The 22,339-nt window shown below is 40.5% G+C and overlaps 1 protein-coding gene across 13 annotated transcripts in view; it reads right to left on the bottom strand.

The window, feature by feature from the left end:
- The window catches only part of EBF1 (EBF transcription factor 1), a 408,155-nt gene that overhangs the window by 129,285 nt on the left and 256,531 nt on the right, over positions 1 to 22,339 (bottom strand). For 9 of the 13 annotated variants that reach the window (XM_033180448.1, XM_033180449.1, XM_033180438.1 and 6 more), the window contains exons 7-8: positions 18,080 to 18,161; positions 864 to 1,005 (exon numbers count right to left, since the gene is read on the bottom strand). In XM_033180448.1, coding sequence (XP_033036339.1) covers positions 864 to 1,005; positions 18,080 to 18,161 — 224 coding nt within the window. The remainder of the gene's footprint in view (positions 1 to 863; positions 1,006 to 18,079; positions 18,162 to 22,339) is intronic. The other 4 variants (XM_033180451.1, XM_033180442.1, XM_033180440.1 and 1 more) reach the window with 1 other exon arrangement.

The raw sequence follows: 22,339 nt of genomic DNA, 5'->3' as shown, positions 1-22,339 counted from the left end.
TGGATGGATGGATGGATGGATGAATGGATAGATAAATGGATGGATGGATGAGTGGAGAGGAGGAAGAGTGGATACATTACACACACATGCAGCACTGAAAAATTCAGGCGTGCCCCTAACCCAACCCATGGTTCTTCTGAGTGGCATTCACTTTCCTTGATTCAAATTTTTATCTGGTTTCCTTCAGTCTTCTCAAAGACACCACTGATTAGCCATAATTCTCAAGACAAATGTGATTTCTCGCTACCAAAGTCTACCTACAGAAAGCAAGTTCTATCATGTGGTGAAGAGGTGAGAGTTAGGTACAGAGCACAGGAGGGACATTTGGTCTGGGCTTCATATTCAGAAAGCACCTCCAACCTCAACATTGAACCTGATCTCCAAATGAAGTTCAACAGGTAGTCACTGAGATACACCAGGAGGATGGTAAAGAGGATGGGTTCATTATAAAACCTCAATGGTCAATTATAAACACGTCAAATATATCACAATTTTTGTGATACCAAATTGCGTGGCCTCTCCTTATTTTTCCCTTGGATTGGCCTTTCCTTATTTTGTAATCCAGTGGGAGCTTAGAATAAAGCAATGGTCCAGGCCTCCTTTCTCTCAACCTGAAAGGAGGCAATACTAGCCATTTCCAGAGTAGAGAGTGGTCCCACAAGAAAGATGGGCCTCAGAGATATTTTCCTGTCTTTAAATATTTAGCATCATATGTTGAAGAGAAAAAACCCTGGAGGACCAATTGTATTCAAACAGACCTTTGAAATTTAAACAGAGTAGAACATGTGGTAGAGTGGAAGAAAGAAACCAAATATATTCACAGTTAAAGAAGCAATGCCAACCAATGAAAATGATTCGCCTACCATGTTCCAGATAAGAGGGCGTACCTTCCGAGGGGTCAAGCCTCCGAGCCCTCCGCCCATGCTTGGAATTATTATGGACAAACATGTTATCAGAGACTGCCAGGACATGGCCATCCACATTGACTGTCGTAGACACCACGACCTGGAGACATAAGAAAGAAATGAATGAACATTTTAATATAAAAGCGTGGTGGGTAATAAACTCAAGTTAAATAAATAACAGCTGGGAGCTGAAGAAAATTGTATAGCTATTTCACATAATAACTGGTGCTTATGCTGTACAAGTCTAACAAGAGGAGCTATTGATGAGTGGGTCTTTGGCATGGAACGCTTTTGATGCAGTTTTAAGTAAAATTGCACAGTTTATAGTTATACAGCAGAAGGTACACTGTTAACCATAATTTTAACAAGAGGATCTTTATTAGCATATTTTTTTACACAAGGGTGGTTGTGTTTCACCTAAATTACCCTTCAGTTTAGACACTGAAACAGATATCACAGTTGATCATGCAAATAAAAATCTTTTGAATCTTTAAAATATTTCTCCCCCCCCCGCCCCGCCCACTGTGTCAGGGTTAAGAGGATAGAGAAATGAAAAAGATTTCAGTAAGAGCTGGGATGCATTTTTCTCTCCTGGTTGTCTTTTTGAGATTTCTTGTACTTTTTTCTTTCCACATTAGTTTGGTTCATCAGACCAAAGTCCCCCTCGCTACTATCATCATCACCCCGCCCCCAAAAATTCCTGCTAATTAAGGGTCCTAGATCTGCTTCAAATAAAAAAAAAAAAAAAACTGGTGGGACTGGCCCAAGGTATAATTTAGACACTGAAACCATCTCATAAAGTGACTGTGAACCGAGTTTGCCAGAAGAGACACAGGCAAAGATGTTGTCTCAGAGAACTTTGACTAAAACAATGAGAAGAAATGACCTACACTTCTCCTTATATTAAATGGGGAAAGGGATTAAAACTGAAACCCATAGAGATATGTTTATTCATGCGACCTCTTACAACCAAATATAATAATTGTCTGTAATTGCAGCTTCAGCTCCCACCTCATGCTTTGACACGGGAAACAGCAATCAGCCCGCTCCCGTTTAATCCACCTATTATGTTGACTAATTAACTTTGCTTGACAGTTTATTTCTTCCTCCATTATCAGCCCCTGTCAGCCGCAAGCACCCTGCAGCATAGGGGAAACCTCAGGCTCTTTGATTGATCACCGATAGATTGACATGCAGATTAATTTAATTAGAATCACCTCACTTGAGAAATGAAAGACAATGGCAAGAGGGCTAATAGATCTGCTCTCATAATGAGGCGAGCCTCCAGAGCGAAGGCTGAGGATTTCTGATTTATTTTGCTCAATTCCCCAGTTGCTTGGAAAGACTCTCGCTTTAATTGTTCTTGGTTTTGAGAGGCATTAGCCTCTGAAGAGGTGAACCGCTTACAAGGATTGGCACAGATGGAGGCCTCAGTTTCTGAGGAAGCCTTTTCTCCGAGTTGGCCGAAGGGGGCATCGACTTCTGAAGAGTCTTGTGCAACACTAATGTTTCATCAGCTAAGTTGGGCAGAGGGGAAAACTCTGGGCCCTGGCCTACGCCTGTGAATTGTCAGCTTGGACCCCAGTCCCCACCAGTCTTTCCATACTTAAAAGTTCCACTGTCCTCCTCGTTGACCTAAGTGCATCCTGGCAAAATGTGGTGAATTTCCTTTCCCAGAGCCTCCAAGATGCTAACAAATTGCAGGCTATGAACACATCACTCACGCTAGTAGCATAAGGTTGGTTTTGTTTTCTAAATCTGCTTTATTAAAATGCATAGAAAACAGTTGAGAGTTCAGTAAGGGAATCAGAGTATTCTCCTTAGCCACTGTGAAACCCCACATTCCATCTAGAACAAATCATTTGGGGGATGACACGTACGTTTGATGCAGAAGTTTGCAGAGTGGTTCTTCTCTTTATTCATGATTGGCCAACCAGATCTGACACAGCCTTATGTGTAAATACAACTTATGTGTTCACAGGTTAATTTAAAAGAAGGAAGAAAAGAAGAAAACGGTCTACTTATTTTGCCTTCAAAAACTATCATATGTAGTGGCAAAGTCAACATTATTTAAGGCAACAGAAATTCACCTTTCTTTTTAGAGAGATGACTTCTTAGGACTTACAATTACATAACAGAGCTGGGTCTTTCAAAGAAATTTTGATTTACTATGAGACCACAATTGAGCGGTCACTGGAGTCGTTAGCTGAAGAAACTATAAAAGGAATCCCAAACCATATCTGTTTTCAGTGTCAGGAAATACAGAAAGTGGTTATTCTAGATGTCTGTCTTAGGAAGAAAAAAAACAATGACAATTCACCATGCACCTGTAAGACACAAGCTCTACAAACTTAAGGCTTAAAATATTCAGTATCTTTCAAAGACACTGTCATCTAATCCTACATTGAACAAAAATGTCAAAAACAGTTAAGGGGGAAAAAAAAACTATACCCCATATGTTTTTCTTCTCTTGGCAAGAGAAGAACCACCAGGACCACATGTGTGATAGAATCATTTGGCTGAAATGCCAATCAAAATTGGAGAACAGATAATACAGAGAATCTTCATACTTTTAATTTCTAGAAAATGAGCAGCTAATACAGTCCTCAAAAACTCACAGCACAACTTCCCTACCACAAAACAATTTCTCCCGTTTCAATTGGAAATATTCAGGATATATTTAAATAAAACATATGCTAAAATTAATCCACAGAGCAACTCGTAAATTAAAAAAAAAAAAAAAAAAAAAAAAAAAAAAAAACACCGTAAGATGCAAAAGGGGTACTGAAGTGTTCTTTAAAAATAGACCCATAGTAGGAGGGAAAAGGGCCTTTACAGTTTAACACATTATTAATGAGGTGCTGACATATTCACACAGGCGAGCGGACAGACAGGCCTGCCAAATCTTCAACCTTCCTCAATTTTGTCAATAAAACACAGCCTAAATTTCAGACAGACAAACATTAAAAATGATTTTACCTTTGGACACAACCACCCTTTCCTTCTTTCTCCCCTTCTCCACTCCCCTGCCCAGAGAAACAGATGATGAGAATACGAAGGAAAAGGTATGTTTAGAATTTCATGATACCTATTATAATTACACCTTTACTTTCTAGAACTGCACTGTCCAATACAGAAGCCAAATGCCTGGCTATTTAAATTTAAACTAAACAACATCTTAGATCCCCTTCCTGAGCTTCAATGGCCTCATTGAGTGTTTCATAGCCATAGGCAACTATTGGCTACTGCACTGGACATGGTGAACAGGGAATTTGTTTTATCATCGCAGAATGTTCTATAGGATGGCACTGCTCTAGAATGGTTTTGAAATAAATTGTGCACTTGATTCTTGAAGATGCCCAAGTTATATCTCCTGAAACAAATATCAGCCTATGTAAACAGGTTCAGATTTATACATATATACTTTATCACTATATTTTTGGGATGAAATTTCTATTGGGGGCTTTGCTTCTTAATGTGGCAATCTAGAGATATGCTGATTAACACTCAGCATGTTCCAAGGTACTTTTCATCTGGGCACTCCTTTCCAGTTGAGAGTATTCGTTATAAGAGAACGAGAAGGGCAGAAAAGAAGTTTCTAGCTACCCATGGACTTTGGATATTTTACACTGATGTTTTCAATTTCTTGGCTCATATCAGTGGTTCAGAATCTCCTCTGTTATATCCTTTTCTGGATCGATATCCCTAAAAGGTATTACTCCTATCCCATCCTCTATTTAGAATTTGAAAGAACTAGACACAGAATTTCATTCTTGGCTCTCAAGCTTTCCTGGTTAATGTGACTTTGGCCAGGTTAACTTCTCTGAGTCCCGGTGTCCCTGACTCTCAATGGGAATAATCACCATACTTAACTCATAAGGTAACTGTGAGGATTAAATTAATTAAAGTGGCCAGCATGGTTCCTGGTTCACATGGAGCACTCAATAAACAGTAGCAGTAACAGAGTAGTAGTTGTCACTTTGTTGCTGATGTTAAACAAGAAGTTCAAAAGAATGTGTCAGGTTGATAACCTGAAGCATCTTAATGACCATAAATAAGACCCAGCATACACTGTAATTTTAAATAAAAGGATACAGAAAGTGTTTATTCTATGTCCACTGCTCAACACAAATGTACAATTTTAAAGACTTTTGTGTCAGTAACACATTATTATACATTTAGGCCTTGCATGAATTATGGTTTTCATTGGTTTATATAACTTTGCTTTCTAGACCCTCTCTGTATCTTAGCCTGTTACAGTTGAGGCTTTATTAGAACTAAATGAAACCTTACTATTCTGAAAATAGTCTGTAAATGAGATGTCTCACCAGTTCAGTCTAGTTTTCCCAGTATTTCCCATCAACAAGGGTTTCTCAGGAGTTTTGTTATTGGTGAGTACTTCCTCACCATCTCTTCTCGGGCGGCCCCTCTTCCCTTCATGTCATGCAGGAGACCTCGTATGTCCTGACTCTATTATCTAAGATTCATGAAGCATAACCTCTCTCTCATGAGCAGATTTTCAAAAAGACACAAGCAGCTAAATTCGATCATGAGTGGAAGATCACATGAACAAAAGCAGCAGTTTGTCTGGACGAAGGGGTTATGAAAAAAGCAACCAAACACGTTGAAATTTGTATCTTTAAGCGTTTCTCCAACAAATACAGAATCAGAGCAAAGATTAGACCATATATATATTTTCAAAGTTTAAATTTAGAATATTGTGACAGTGAAGTACCTCCTTCCAAAAAATAAACACTTCTTCATGTTAATTGTGAATGATTATTTAAAAATTCCAAATCTTGGCTTTTAATGCTGATACATGGTAACTCGGTAAAAGGAAATTAGTGTTGAAGTTAGTCTGTTCTATGCTTCCTAACCTCTGTTTTTTGCTTGTTGTACTTTTGCATTAATTTAGGGCACCTAATCACAAGGCTTTAAAAATATTAACTTGAAGTACGTGAAATGAAAAACATCGGGAAGCATTTCATGGAATAATACTCAGCAATAAAAAGGAACAAACTATTGATATCCCAGGGAATTATGTGGTAAAAAGCCAGTAACCAGGGGATACATACAGCATGTTAAGGACTGAATTGTTCCTTCCCCAGAAATTCATACATTGAAGGCCTGATCCCCAGTACCTCAGAATGTGACTATATTTTCAGATAGGGCTTTGACTACATTCAAATGAGGCCATTAGAGAGGTTCCTAATCCAATCCTTACAGGAGGAAGTTTGGACACACAGAGAAGGTAAGTATGATTACTAAAAAAGGACAAGATGAGGCATCCTTGTGCTGATGAAAATTCCCTATATATGGACTGTGGTGTTAGACAAAGCTAGTCACATGATCCAATTTTATAGAACTAAAAATATACCCACACAAGTACTAGTAAAACAAGGGAAAGCTGAATAAGATGGTAGATTACATGAATGTCCATATTCTGGTTGTTATATTGTAAAATAACTTTGCAAAATGTTACTGAGGAAGACTGGGTAACGGGTACATGGGATCTTTCTGTATTACTTCTATAACTGCATGTAAACCTAAAATTATGTGAGTAAAAAACTCAACTAAATAAAAGGCATTGGCAACCAAGATGTCCTTCAACGGACGAATGGATAAACAAACTGGTAATCCATATAATAGAATATCATTTTGCAATTTAAGAAAATGAGCTATCAAGCCACAGACAGTCATAGAGGGGTCTTAAATGCGTGTTACTAAGTAAGAAAACGTCAATCTCAAGAGACTATATACTGTATGATTCCAACTATACGACATTCTGGAAAAGGCAAAACTATGAAGACAGTGAAAAGATCAGTGGTTGCCAGGAGTCTAGGAGAAGAGAGGGAGGAATGGGTGAAGGATAGGGGATTTTTAGAGCAATGAAACCATTCTGTATAATACTGTAATGATGCATATGTTCATGTGTTTATCCAAACCTATAGAATGTACACACAAACAGTGAACTGTAGTGTAAACTATAAATTGATTGATACTGATTTTTGAGACAGGGTCCTGCTGTCACCCAGACTGGAGTGCAGTGGTGTGATCTCAGCTTACTGCAACCTTCACCTCCTGGGCTCAAGTGGTCCTCCCATCTTAGCTCCTGAGTAGCTGGAACTAGAGGCATGCACCACCACACTCAGCTTTCTTTTTTTTTTTTTGGTGAAAATAGTTTCACCATGTTGCCCAGACTGGTCTCAAACTCCTGGGCTCATGCGATCTACCCACCTCAGCCTCCCAAAGTGCTGGGATTACAGGCATGAGCCACCACACTCGGCCCACAAAACTATGGATTTTAATAATATATTAATATTGGCACATCAATTGTAACAAATATATCACACTAATGCAAGATGTTAATAATAAGGGAAACTGGGGGGTAGGGGATGGGGATGGGGTTGAGAGGGTATTATATTTCTGTAAACCTAAAACTGCTCGACAAAATAAACTCTCTATATTTTTTAAAAGGTACTGATCACACTTCTACCCTCAAACCCCTATAGTCTACATTCTACATTCCACCTGTCAGCTGAACTACTTTGCAGACTCATCAAATATTAGAGTCACAAGAGACCCCAGAGATCAGCTAATCTAGTGGCTCCCAAGTAAGAGTTTTTGACTGTAATAATGGGTAACATTATTGCAGAGAGGGAATCATAAAAGCATCTACAGGAAGTCTGCATACTGAAATATTCAGTTAACTTTCCCTTGTCTGGGACCCTATCAACTCCATATGGAAACTCTGGTTATCTCATCTACATGAGAAGCTCTCAACTAGCAGTTTTACATGACTTTAAAGAACTCTAAAGAGAATGTGATTCTTAATAATGCAATTTGATTGAAAAATATGTCATCATAGGAGGTTCATAGGAGAAAATGATAAAAGGAGTCCTCAATGTAAGTTATGATAGTCCAAATTTGTCCAACACCTCCCTTTACAGCTTGGAAAACTAAGGTCCGGGACTTTAAAACAACAACTTCAAGGTCATAGGACAAATTAAGAGCAAGGGAAGCCTGAAGGGAACCCTGCAGACTCATAGTGCAGTTCTCACCCACTCCCAGTTCTGACCTTTCTTCATTATTATTATTATTATTATTTTGAGACAGAGTCTTGCTCTGTTGCGAGGCCGGAGTGCAGGGCGCAATCTCGGCTCACTGCAACCTCTGCCTCCCAGGTTCAAGCGATTCTCCTGCCTCAGCCTCCTGACTAGTTGGCACTAGAGGGGTGCACCACCACACTCAGCTAATGTTTGTACTGACACTAGAGATGGTGTTTCACCATGTTGGCTATGATGGTCTCGATCTCTTGACCTCGTTATCCGTCCATCTTGGCCTCCCAAAGTGCTGGGATTACAGGTGTGAGCCAACACAGTTGGCCTCTGGTCTTTCAATACACAGTCCTGGCTTATATCCTTTCTCTGGACTCTCCTCATATCTTCCAGTACAAATCTATGGTGCCTGTGTGACTGACTACAGTTTAAGTATTATTTACATAAAAATGGTCTGCAGCAGTTAGGTCTTTCTTAACTTTGTCCTTTAAAATATCCTTGACTGATATGGAATGCAATATTCTCAGAAATGTGCCTGATTGCTAGCTTCTATCTGGTTGAAAGATTCCAAATAACTCATTAAAAATTATGGAGGACGTGTGAACCTACAGGATGTCATGGAGTGGAACTGCTGGAGTAAAGGAGTGGTTAATGGAATTACATTCACACTTTAAGGCTTGAGGCAAAACTAGCTCTTAACAGGAAGACAAGAACGGACACTTCTAAATCCTCAGATACATGTGCTAAACTAATTTAAATCTTTGGAAACTAGAATTAGGCTCTGTCTCCTGAACAGTGACACATGATAAACATGAAAAGCTTACAAGTGATCTGAACCTCATTCCTCCCTCTGTGGATCGGGATACTTTTGACAACTCTTTAGGGTGTCATTGGTGTTTAACTGGTGCTGTCTGTGTGTGTGTCCTCATTGGCCATTTTAGGTAGGAATGAGACAAACAGGATTGTCATGTGGGCTCTGTAACGATGGGGCTATGGCATAGGGACATGGAAATCAGGAGCAAGAAAATGGCATATTGGTCAATGGCTCAGATTCCAGAGTCAGATGATCCTGAGTTTGATCCCCAGTCTCATCACTTACTTGCTTATAATCTTATATAAGTCACTTAGTCATAGGAATAAGTGGTGAGCCCACTATGTGCCTGCCATGTGGCAAACATTATTCTACACACTGAAGAAGCAACAATGAACAAAACCAATAAAGCATTTACCAAGCAGGAGTTTAGTTCTTACTGGGGACAGAGAGGGAGTCAGACAGTAATTAAGCAATAAAAGCAAATTTCAGATTGTGATAAGTTCCAAGAAAAAATAAAGTATCTTCCACCTAGATGGTTCCTAGGTGGAAGATATTTTTAATCGGGTGATTAGGAAAGGCTTCTCTAAGGAAGTGATGAAAAAAGGAATTTTTTTGTTTGTTTTATAAGAAATGGGGTTTCGCCATGTTAGCCAGGCTGGTCTCAAACTCCTGGCCTCAAGTGATCCACCTGCCTTGTACTCCCAAAGTGCTGGACTTACAGGTATGAGCCACCGTGCCCAGCCTGAAATCTGAATAAAAAATATCTTGCCATTCAATGTGTCAGAATAGCTTTCCAGGGAGACAGAAGAGAAAGTGCAAAGATCCTGAGACAGGAATGAGTTTGGTGTATGTGGGGAAGAAAAATGAAAGAAGGCCAATGTGCTTGACAGGACCAAAGCCAACAAGAAAAAGTGGTAGAAAAATAAGTAAGATTATACATGTATAACACTTAATACAGTGTCTGACATATAACTAGAGCTATACAAGTGACAACTTAATAAGTGAAAGAATATAAGGATAGCTTTTGCTGGTAAATCCCAATAACTATAGGTATCTTCAGAGCCAGCATCCATTGGCAATCACTGATCAAACCAAACACTTTTACATTCATCCTTTAATGTATTTTACATTTCCTTCAAAGGCAGCTGTACTTAGTGTAGAAATACATGTTCTCTAAGTGCAGAGCGACCACTCATCAAATGCTGTTTATAAAGATTCCTTCTCAGTGATGCACACTTTCTGCCAAGGCTCAGCATAAGGCTCATGCCAAGATACATATTTGCCCAATAAGCCATAATGGTTTAATATATCAGGTTCAAAATCCACCATTTATATTTACCATGTTATGTGAATTAATCCTGTATTCTGAAACTATCATTAGAGCTGCTTTCAGTATAATTAATCAGCATGGAGCCTCTTGAAATTATTCTGTATGAAGAAAGTGATCACAGCTCAGGCCCCTAGCATTCTGTTGGTAGTGAATTTAATTGCAAGATGTGCTATTTGTCAAAACAATATAACAATGTAAGTACATCCAAGACAGGGGGTGGGAGTCAATGGAGGAGAAATAAAGGAGGGCATATTCTTATCCCTTTTATGTAAGTGTATTTAAAGCAGACGGAAACTGCAGAGGTCAGGCATGTATATTAAGAATCCTCCAATCATTCCCTATAACATATGGATCCAGAGATTCCATGGCTTCTGAAACAAACAGCAAAGATTCTCCAAAATTTCTAGAATTTACTCAAAAAGGCAGGGAGTTGCCTTTTAATGTCATAACTCATGTCATCATTTTTAAAAGCAAGACACATTTTTGGTGGGAATTTGGGATGAATAACCTGGTGGTTTCTCCTCTTTACTATCCAAATGACTAAGACATGAAGGAATATTGTTTGCCTCTTTAGATAAACATGAGGTAAACATGAGTTTTGTGTTTGCTCTTCCCTCTGCTCAGAACCCTCTCTGGCTCTTCCCAGGATGATTTATCCTTATTCTTGATCTCTGAACTTGAATGTCCTCACCTCAGAATGCTTTCCCGGTCACTTACTTTAAGAGAGGTTTTCCCCCTTCTCTACTAAAAAAAATACAAGAATTAGCCAGGGGTGCTGGTGCGTGACTGTAGTCCCAGCTACTCAGGAGGCTGAGGCAGGAGAATCGCTTGAACCCAGGAGGCAGAGGTTGCAGTGAGCCAAGATGGCGCCAGTGCACTCCAGCCTGGTAACAGAACCAAACTCTGTCTCAAAAAAAAAAAAGAGAGAGAGAGAGCTTTTCATCTCCCACCCCACACTGTTTTTCTCTCTCATAATGTCCTGTTTAATTTTCTTTATAGCAGAAGTTAGAATTTCTAATATTTGTAATTGTTAATTTGTACACATCTTCATTGTGGCAGCTGACGGCAATTATTCTGCTTACATCCATTTTCTTGTGTTCATGGGCTGCCCAGCTAGACCATGCAAGCCTCCCTGTGGTTGTATATGACCATGTGACTGATTTCTAGCCAATGAAAATGAGCAAATTTGTAAGCCAAGGGTTTTAAAGAGCACATGGCACCCTTCATGTGCCCTTCTCCCATCAGAGGACTTGATAAAGACAGAGGATTCTATAGAATAGGAGAGGCATAAAACAAAAGGATCCCAGGTCCCCAAATAACCTCAAGGACAATACCTGCTCGTCAACAAGGAACACCTGCCTTGTACCATTATATGAGCAAGAAATAACCTTCAGCTGCAGGTGAGCCATTCAGTATTATATGGTCTATTTGTTACAAGAGCTAGTATCATCCCAAGAAGAATATAAGTTTCATTAGGGCAAAGACCTTATCTTTCTTGTTCATCATGATAGACTCACCACTTAGCACTTCAATAAATATTACTGAATGCATGCATGCATGCACGTGTGCAGAACTATGTCTTCTACTTACATTCATATATAGTTATAGATCTAATATTTATATGTGAATATAGCTTTATAGCCAATGGAAAAACTTTGTTGAAGAGATAAGATGAATTTGGAAATGTATACTTTACTTCAGTCTCCAGGTATTACGGTATCTACTGCAATGACAGCTTGAACCCGATTCTTGTTCTTCCCTTACCACCCTCATTCTGCCAGTCCCCAGAAGGAAAGCTACTGATAAAGATTTAAATCTTAAGGTTGAATTGTCTGACTCCTGTCAGTTAAAAACCAGACCGTGGCATGGTTTTAACATAGTCCTTTGACATTAGCATCTTTTTAGTGTCAAGATGAAGAAATAGGCTCGTTTAGTCATAAGTGGATTTCTCACTGTGTCATGAGCTATTTCCATCCCCAACTTGCTCCCCTTCTCTTTCCTCCAGCCTTCCTCATGCTCACCAGTCCTGAACAAAGCCAGTATCCACTGTTGTATTTAAGCAAATTTCTTACCCTAATCACAGCCTAGGGATTTCAAAAGAAAGCATCCATTGTAAATTAAAAAAAAAAAAAAAAAAAAAGATTGTGCCAGATTTTCTACAAGGTTTATTCCATACTGCCTTAAAGTATGAACACGGCCCAGCTCTGCAGAAAGTGATTAATTTCTTGAAAACACTAAGGTCACACTAATTGACATGACCTGTGTAATTAAGCAATCTCTGTTTACACAGCAGAAGCCCAGCCGCTGTGAAGCTGAGTTTGCTTGACAGAATGTCTTTCCATGTCAAGAGATCAACAACCTTTCTTATGTCCTCCTCAGTCACCTACACAGGCCCCTGATTGCTGTTCAGAGCAGATGCGCTCCGGCGTTGCTATATGAAGATCAGGCTGGCCGGCAAGCACGCAAAGTGAGATGGAGGAAAGCAGCGGCAGTGACCACTGCACAGACCCTCCTTAGGAGCGAAGAGAGGGCGTCTTCAGTCAGATGTGCCAGGACTCAGGTTTTCAGTATAACTGGTAAAAGCCACATTGACATGTAAGGAAGAGACCAGAGACTTTTTGTGCCAGAAAGACACTCTTTCACTCACCCTCAGAAGCAACAGAGACATAAAAATATTCAAAACCAGCCTCCCAATTAGTGTGCTATGAGAAAAATACTGAAAAGTATATGTCTTATTCATAAGCAATCTTCAACCAATATCATTATGACACACACCTCTGTAGCCAGGACAGCTACAGCAAAGACTAATCCTCTCTGTCTTGGTTCGGTCTTAAGACTTGGGAAATGTAGTATGATTTCTTAGCAGACTACTCTGAGATGTCTTGGGGGCACTTTATTCATGACCCATCTAGGTGAGGGGCTCTCTTGCCTTGGAGGACTGACCAAACCCCTTACAGGTTAAGTGAAGCTCACATTGCCTGCTAAATAATAGCTTGTTTTTCTAAAATCCCTGCAAGTAAAAATTGATAAATACTATAGCTGTACTCTGGAAAAATGTTCATGTTCCCTCACTTCCACACAACTCTACCCTCTGCATGAGGAACTTTGGTTGTGTGTCAATGTTCTTCATGCAGATGGCACCTTTAGGCTCTATTGGGACAAACACCTCTTTCGAAGATCCCTCTCAGGCTTTCCTGGGATTCCAGTACATATTTATGGGGGGTCATTATGGCTCTCAGATGTTACAAGATCTCCTTATAGCCTCACTAAATATCTGCTTACAGACTATGGACAATTTCTTTTTTGTTCCAAAACATCAGAAAATATCTGAGTCAGACTGCTTGGGTTATACTACTGCCTTACCATTTAGTAGATGTGTGACTTTGGGTAAATTGCTTAACTGTTCTAAATCTGTTTCCTCATTTTTAAAACAGGAATAATCCACATTTCCATATTCTTAACAAGGGTATTTTGAAGATAAACATGATAACTCATGTAAAATACTTTGCATAATGCCTCTCACTAAAGAAGCATCAAATAAATGTTAGCTTTATCATCATCGCTATCAATATAAATAGAAGCACATAAAGGTAAACACATGGACACATGCATTTATACACGTGAACGTGGAACATGCTGAATATAGACACAGTCATCTTCCCAGCATTTAAGGCAGTTAGGAATGAACCAAGACAGAGAACCTAAGAAGCTTGGGATGGAGGCAAAATAAACCAACAGAAAAACACCTGAGGATGACAGTGAGTTCAGTTTGGGGCTGACTGAGTTGAAGTTCCTGGAAATATCCAGCAGACATCTGGACAGTTAGATCTAAACCTGGGTGTCAGGTCTCAGATATTCTGATGCCAGAGTCCTCAATGCATAAATAGTGGTTAAGATGCTGTGAGTGGAGAAGATACTGGAAAGAGCCTATAAAATGGGAAAAGATCTGGACCTCAGAAGGAGACTAGGAGAATACCAACATTTATAGAAAGGCAAACAAATAGCATCCCTTGTAAGGAGTTCAGAATGAGCGACTGTTGTTACGTAATTCAAAATAAAAATGGATTCAAAAAGGGTGTAATGGCTGCCAGCATGAAATAATACAGAGAGAGGTAGGAGTGAATAGTCATGAAAGAGAGAAAGACTGAAGAAAAAATAAAAGGTTGGGTTAGAGAGATTTGAGGTTTTGCTTTAACTCTCGAGGCAATTCATCCATCCTCTAATTACACAAATATCTATGTGCCTGCATGCATGAAAACCAATGTTGATTATGTAAAAATAATAAAGAAATGTATTAATGTATAGGGATACAAAATAAAATGTGTCCATGTTCATTCTGCCATGGGTTCCTCCATCCTCTTCTAGGCGGCAAAGAGTGGGTGATGGGAAACAAAGCAGGTTACACCTGAGATCCGATAAGGAATTTGTCATTGTTAATAAAGAAAGACATGGCTCATCTTTAACTCAAAAACTGACTCTATGGTGGCCAAGGTAGCTGCCCCTATTGATCTATTTTAGGACCCATTTGAGAATCACAGGCAAGAGCATTGTCAGTGTCAGAGTTCAGATAAATCATATTTATTTGAAAGACAGTATGGACTTTGTGCTGGGCAGCTCTCACACTTAATCAAAGTGTGCACTTTTTGGGACAGTGGCACTGTCACCAGTAAGAGCTTGTCAGAGGTTATTAGATATAGGACTAACTCGGTAGTTATCAGTCAGGGGCCATTTTGCCTCTTCCCTCTCCACCAGGGGACATTTGACAATGTCTGCAGACATTTTTGGGTGTCGTGATTGGGAGGTAGATGTTCTCTACTAGCATCTACAGGGTAGAGGCCAGTGACACTGCTAAACATCCTATAATGCATGGGGGCACCCCCCACAATTCCCCCAAGAAAGGATTATCCAGTCTAAAATGTTAACTGTGCCCAGGTTGAGAAACCCTAGACTGAACTCATGATCCATTTTCAGTTTATCACATAGATTTTCTCCAAAGGCATGCATTTGTATTTTATCACTTACAAATTAGCTATACATGCAAAATATTGCTTTCTTTCATATATAGTGATATAAGCAGAATCGTCATGTTTACTCCATTTTACAGTTGAGGAAACTGAAGCTCCAAAGGATTATAAGACTTTCCAGATATCTATGTTGTGCCTCCTCATCTCAGTAGCCCTTCCACTAAACAAAGAATAACTATTCTGTTTGCAAAATAGAAGCTTTGTAGATGCTCTCAAAAATAATAGACTAAATTGGTTTCTCATCTTGTATAGGAGGTATATTTCTATAATTCAACCTTTTCAGACATTTTACTAGTAGGTTCCACATAGAAAAGAGAGCCCCTGGAAGTTCTACATGAATGCTCTTTTAGGTTCCCAATGTCATCAAAGTCCATCCCAAACTCTGCTGCCCTAAGAGGTACAGCAGAGTTAATCCTGGTATACATTAGGCATTAGACATGTTTATTAGACATACATTGTTTCATGCCCAGCTATACTTTGTTCCTAACCCAAGCTTTGGTCAAAAGAAATATAAGGCTCATGTCAAGACCAAAGCAAGCTACAAAACAGTTTATTCCAAACTTCAGCCTCATGTAGGGAGACCCTAAGCAACACACACTTATAGCACCACATGTGTGGTTTTGCCAGCTTAATTGCAAAGCTGACTCAAACATAACGCAAAAAAAATCCTCTATGGGAATGAGAACACCAAGTTTGAAGTCAGAAGATGACCAGAGGAAACATTTTCCAAGAAACTAGAAACCTCCCCATTCCTGACTGGGCATGGTGGTTCATGCCTGTAATTCCAGCACTTTGGGAGGCTGAGACAAGTGGATCATGAGGTCAGGAGATCGAGACCACCCTGGCTAACATGGTGAAACCCTGTCTCTACTAAAAATACAAAAAAATTAGCCAGGCATGGTGGTGGGCACCTGTAGTCCCAGCTACTTTGGAGGCTGAGGCAGGAGAATGGTGTGAACCCGGGAGGCGGAGCTTGCAGTGAGCCGAGATCACGCCACTGCACTCCAGTCTGGGCAACAGAGTGACACTCCATCTCAAAAAAAAAAAGAAACCTCCCCATTCTTGTGTGTCAAGACAAAAGGTGGTGAGGCCAAGATGATGACTTTAGAGAAATACCTCAGAATCTCAGGAGACGTGACTTTTTTTCAACGGCATTTGTTCTTTAATGAGACTAGTAAGTCTCACCTCCTTAAAATAAATCATCTTGGAGACTAAGAGATATTGACGTCCCCAATCAATGCCCAAGATCATCTTTCCTTTTTCCCATCAGAGAATGAAGGTGCAGCTAACATTTTTCAAGATCCTCTCAGAGATCATACATTTCAATCTACACTTAAAGCTGACGAAATATACTTAAAAGCATACTTTAAACACCATGCTGTTTCCCTGATGGACCATATGAGCATACATAAATGGATCGTTGCTCTGACAGGGAAACTAACATTGACTGTGCAAATAATTTAGCCATGCCATTAGGTGGAGAGTAGCACAAGGGTCTAAAACTTTGCAACTCAAAGTGTGGGCCACCGCTTTGGCATCATGCAGGAGCTTGTTAGGAATGCAGAATTCCAGTCCCACCCCAGACCTCTATTAGTATTTTAAAAAGATACTCAGAGGATTTTCAGCACTTTTAAGTTTGAGAAGCACCACGTCTAGACTCAACAACCTTTCCTAAAATCCAAGTACCATTTTGTGTCTTAGAAGTAAATGCGTCTGGGCGCAGTGGCTCACGGGCCAGGCGCAGTGGCTCACGCCTGTAATCCCAGCACTTTGGGAGGAGGCCGAGGCGGGCGGATCACAAGGTCAGGAGATCGAGACCATCCTGGCTAACTTGGTGAAACCCCGTCTCTACTAAAAACACAAAAAATTAGCCGGGCATGGTGGCAGGCACCTGTAGTCCCAGCTACTGGGGAGGCTGAGGCAGGAGAATGGCATGAACCCGGGAGGCGGAGCTTGTAGTGAGCTGAGATGGTGCCACTGCACTCCAGCCTGGGTGACAGAGTGAGACTCTGTCTCAAAAAAAAAAAAAAAAAAAAGAAGTAAATGCATTTGTTTGTGAGTCCTCTTCCTTTAGTAAATGTATAATTAAGGACATTTCTGAAACAGAACTGTTATCCATATCATTTTAGAGATGTTATGCTTCCTAACATCTCTGCCCATTTACAATAGGCAGCTACCACTAACAATTTCCAAGATTGGAAGAGGTGAGCAGAGAGAAGCAAAGGAAGAGAAAACCATAACTGTAAAGCAGAGCAGTTTTATCAGTTGTAATCTTTACTGTTTTTGTTGTTGTTGTTGTTGTTGTTGCTGTTTTGATTTTTTGGTGGGTGGTATAGGGTCTTACTCCGTTACCCAGGCTGGAGTGCAGTGGCATGATCTCAGCTGCAACCTCCACCTCCTGGTTTCTAGTGATCTTCCTACCTCAGCCTCCCGAGTAGGAGGGACAACAGGCAAATTCGCCACATCCAGCTAACTTTTGTATTTTTCTGTAGGGTTGGAGTTTCACCATGTTGGCCAGGCTGGTCTTGAATTCTTAACCTCAATCTGCCCACCTCAGCCTCCCAAAGTGCTGGGATTACAGGCATGAGTCACTGCACCCTGCCTCTTTATTCTTATGTGCTGGTTTTCTACATACAAAATTTTAGGCAAAGAATTCATCATTTCTATTTACTTTACTTAATCTTTGGGGGTTTAGGCGTGTGAGTCCATTCAGGAAGCCAAAACTAGACTCAAAGAACACCATTGTCACAACCAGTGAGCACAGGTGGTACAGTTTCCACTCTTCTCTCTTCTAAACAACTCCTAGATTGCAGATACCTGGGGTACCCACGGCCTCAGCTGCTCTTTGCCTCTGGGAAAACAACTACATATCTTCTGCCTAAGACTTTTTTATCCTGTCCTGATATTCATGCCATTATTGAGATTCAAGAAAGACAAGTCAGACCCACCTGGAATCTCCGCATGTCACGTGGGTTTCCTGCATTCTTTAGGCAATTTTGGTTACATTTGAGGAAGAATTTCAAGAAGAACCTGTGAAGAAACAAATCATCATGGTTAGCATTTTGGTTTCTGACATGGGAGGGAAAAAAGAGGTAAGTCACCCCTGGGTTGTGCATTTGATTTTCTTTACATGTTTTCTGAAATATTCAGCATGGTGTTAGAGCCAGTATTTAATCTGTGGCCTTAGCCTTTGTTTTGTATCCACGCTGGATCTTCCTTATAACACAAACACTCTCAGCACTGCCAACAGATCTCACAGAGGAATTAAGCTCCAAGGAAGTATTTTCACTCATACAGAGGGAAGGCTTTCATCATAATTTAAGATAGGTTCCAATTGGACATAACTGTCTGAGAATTACTCATGGTCCTCAACAACAACATGGAATTTAAGCCCTATAAACTCACAGATGATGAACTGGCAAATACATGGTGGATGAGTACAAGGATTTGGTAAACATTTTTTATCTTAGTCTGTCAAGTAAAATGTTTCAATTAGTAGTACCCATGAGAAATAAGGAAAATTCACAAACTAAACTCCTTTGACTTCTCAAATAGCTCCTGAATTTTTTTTTTTTTTTTCTTAACTGTCTGCTGTAGACAAGAGCTAGCTGTGACTGAATAAAGATTTTCCTGCCTCACTGCCACCTTGGTTCCTGAATTGCTTCTATAGTGAGATTCATGAGTTTTACTTGCTAGGGTGACAAAAGGTCCTAATTTGCCAAGAAAAATCCCAGTTTATACCAGCCATACTGGTGTATGTATTAATAGTGCCTACTTTAACTCTCAAAAATGTCTCGGTGTGGGTGATAAATTATATGGTCACCCTATAACTTTCTGAGTTATTTCTTATGTAACCATCACAGTTGTTAAAGTCTATCACGGAAAAGCAGCAGCTACTAAAAGTGTCATATTCAGGCAATCATGTCTGCCACCTGTAATTAAACCCTCTACCTGCCCAGGTTTGGGAAAAGAAGTATTTCCAAAGATACCTAAGTTTTGCCATCTCTTTTACTACCAGGCCTAGATGTGATGTGCTTGTGGATTTCAGGCCCAAAGGTTCCCTAAAAATATCAAAATGCATTAAAATGCTGGTCAACTGAATTCTTGTTGTAATTCAATTCTCTTCCCCTTTCTTCCACTTAAAGTCCACACTGGAGTAAAATCCCCACCTCAACACAAATAGATTATGAAGAACTATCATCACCCCATGATGCCTCAGTCTGAATTTGGCTCTGACTGCAATGTCTGTCAATCACGTAACACTGGGGTCCTCTATAACAAGGGCACTACACGAAGATATACAGAGTTCAGCCAATTTCTGAACATGAAACTGAGAGAAGTCCCAGATGAATCCCTCTCCTCCCTGGTCTCTTAGAATCTGCCAAGATGGGAGTATGTTGTGGCAATCATTCTTTAGAGACAAACAATGGCTTTTTCAACCAAAAGAGTAACATTTAAAAATGCAAACATCTTCCTAAAATGACTTTTTAACACCACGCAACATTTGACTGCCCATCAATGAAAGCAGGCCTGTAAATAATCACTTGCCACTACTTTCAGATTCTCTCCACAGAAGCCAAAGTTGATCAACCTTTTGTCCAAGACAAATGGCTTACAGAATACTGCTGAAGCCCAGCTGTGTGAAACAAAATCCGATTTTGAGCTCCCCTTTCCCATTACCAAGACCCACACTGTCCTTGCACAGGACAATCAGCCAGTCACTGATTCCTGCCCACTTTCAATATGATAGATTTGGTACAGGAAGGGGATTGAGGGAGTGGCCCAAATCCTAAGTGCCTTTGCAACGTTTTATTGATCTGAGCTCTCAGAAGGCAAGTGCTGGGTAGCCCTGCTGATCTACCCAGCATAGCTTTCAGAAACTATTTAATACAGTGGAGCTGATAGTTGTGATCCTCATATCTTGATGGAGTTCAATCCTATATCCATAGACACTGAAGACATGAAAACTGGCTGCTGCTTTCTAGAACAACCAGTTAGAAGGGCATATTTCTAAGCTACCTTGAACACCAGGAGAGGGCTGATCATCACTAACTTGACAACAAGACTGGGTGTGATATGGTGAAAGGCCACAGTCATTAGAAACACCCAGAATAATGAGATTCATATCCTGACTCTGACAGGTACTACCTGTGTGACTTTGGATAAGGAGCTGAACTTCTCTGCACCACACTTTCCTTATCTATAAACTGGTATAATAACAGGCCTTATTGTGTGGGGAAATTGTGAATAAGAGATAAGGCAGAGTAACACATACATGGTAGGTACGCTGATGGCGGCATTCACAAGAAATGGCTTCCGTGTATTGGGAGCTTACCTTGTGCTCAGTTCAATGCTAAGAACAAATCCATTTTCTCATACAACCCTCCTAAGTAACCTCTGTTATTAATCCCATTTTATAGATAAGGAAACTGAGATTCAGAGAAGTGAAATAACTTGCCCAAAAGCTAGGAAGGCACCTCTGGACTCCCCAAAAAGGAAAATTAATTGAATTACTCAGCAGGATCTGACTCGTCTATAAGAGGATATAAAATTTTAAAAAAATCATCCCTGCATACATAGTGCCCAGCATAAGACCTAGAACCGAGTGGGTTTTCAGTAAGTACTTGCTCAACTAAATGGAGTCTAGGGTCTCCAAGGGATAGAAATGAGGGCATTTTTACAGTAAAGACAGCAGCAGAGTATACTGGGCAAGAGCTTGCATTGGAGCTAAGACAAGCCTGGGTAAATTTCAACAATTCCCTGAACCTCAGTGTTCAATTCAAATTCAGACAGTGTAGCTCCAGAGACTGTACTCTTAACCATCATGATGCAGTAGTTTTAGTAATGACAGAAGTAGTGCAGTAATGATGTTAATACTAATTGTACCATTGATAGCAATCGTACTATAACAGCAATTTTGCTAATAAGAGTAAATAAGACTAATCAAACTACTAAGAGTAATTATTAGTATCATGATTTCCACAAACAATAGCAATGTGAACATTATGGAGGTAGACATCATTGCCCTTCTCCCTCCAGAGGGCCCCCCTGCTTGCTTCCCCAGGGTTAGTAATATTTGCCGCCTGTGTGTGTTTAAGCCATTTGAGCCCAGACCCGACAGCCAGATTCAGGTTGTGCTAGAAGGAGCTGTCAGCACACCCTCTGACTTCTTCAAGTCAGACAACTGCTAGCCACCATGAGGGGGTCCATCTGGTGCCAAAATGAATTTTGAAAGACAGGCAAACAGGACACCAGCTCTGCCAGGGAGAAACAGAATCAAGGGAGCAGGGGATCTTCTGCCTCAAGGATGAGCCGGCGCAGGACGCCTGTCAGCAGCCCATCGTTAGCACAAAAGCTATGCCGGGCACACACCAGATCTCTGTTACCGTAAGCTGGCCTGTCACTTGGCATGCTGGCAGAGTCCCCCGCCTGCCCCCTCAACAGTGGATCACTTGCTGAAATTGAAAGCTTGACCATCTGTCGTGGGGAAGACACGGCCGTCAACTGGTGCCTGAGGCCTCACACAAGCCCTTATGTGGCAAAGACGCTCTGAAGGGCCAATTCTTTTGGGGAAAGCCAACCCTACCCCAGAGGGAGCCTCAGAAATTCTTTCAAAGTTTTCCCCTAAGTAAAAGCCAAGGGCCTGACCCTTTCGGATTACACTTCCTTAAAGGAACTGAGAGGAGTTAGAAGGAGGAGTTAAAAATATCCCCACTGAGAGACAGACATGGCACACGAATTTGGGGGATGACTTATCAGGCTAAGTTTATAAGGCCTTTGTAAACCAGGGGACACGTGCACGTCTGCTGGCCTACAGAGAAGATCTCAGATTCCGAGGGGGCTTTTAACAAAGTGGAGGTTATTGTAACTCAAAACCTCACTTTTGTCTAATGAATTGCCGCATTTTGTGAGGCGGGTGTGTTTGATAAAGTGTTGTCAGGAGAAAAAGTGTGGCAGCCTTACCCCAACTGTGGGAAACTGACCCGCAGCAGGACAAAGCCCCTATTGACCCTGTAGAGTTCCAAGGAGTTCCATAAACTCCAGGAAACAGCCTGACCAGGATCAAACTCCTTTTTAACTCAAGTCTTTTTTTTTTTTTTTTTTTTGAGGGGGGAGGGAAGGAGGTAACGAGAAACTCAACATCTTTCTGTTAACTTTCAGTACGAATAATATCTTGTGTTCATGTAATGCATTAATTATTCAGAGCA

This window comes from Trachypithecus francoisi, unplaced genomic scaffold (assembly GCF_009764315.1).
Source record: "Trachypithecus francoisi isolate TF-2019V2 unplaced genomic scaffold, Tfra_2.0 Lachesis_group2, whole genome shotgun sequence".
Taxonomy (NCBI): Eukaryota; Metazoa; Chordata; class Mammalia; order Primates; family Cercopithecidae; genus Trachypithecus; species Trachypithecus francoisi.
This window is presented reverse-complemented; position numbering and strand designations above follow the sequence as displayed.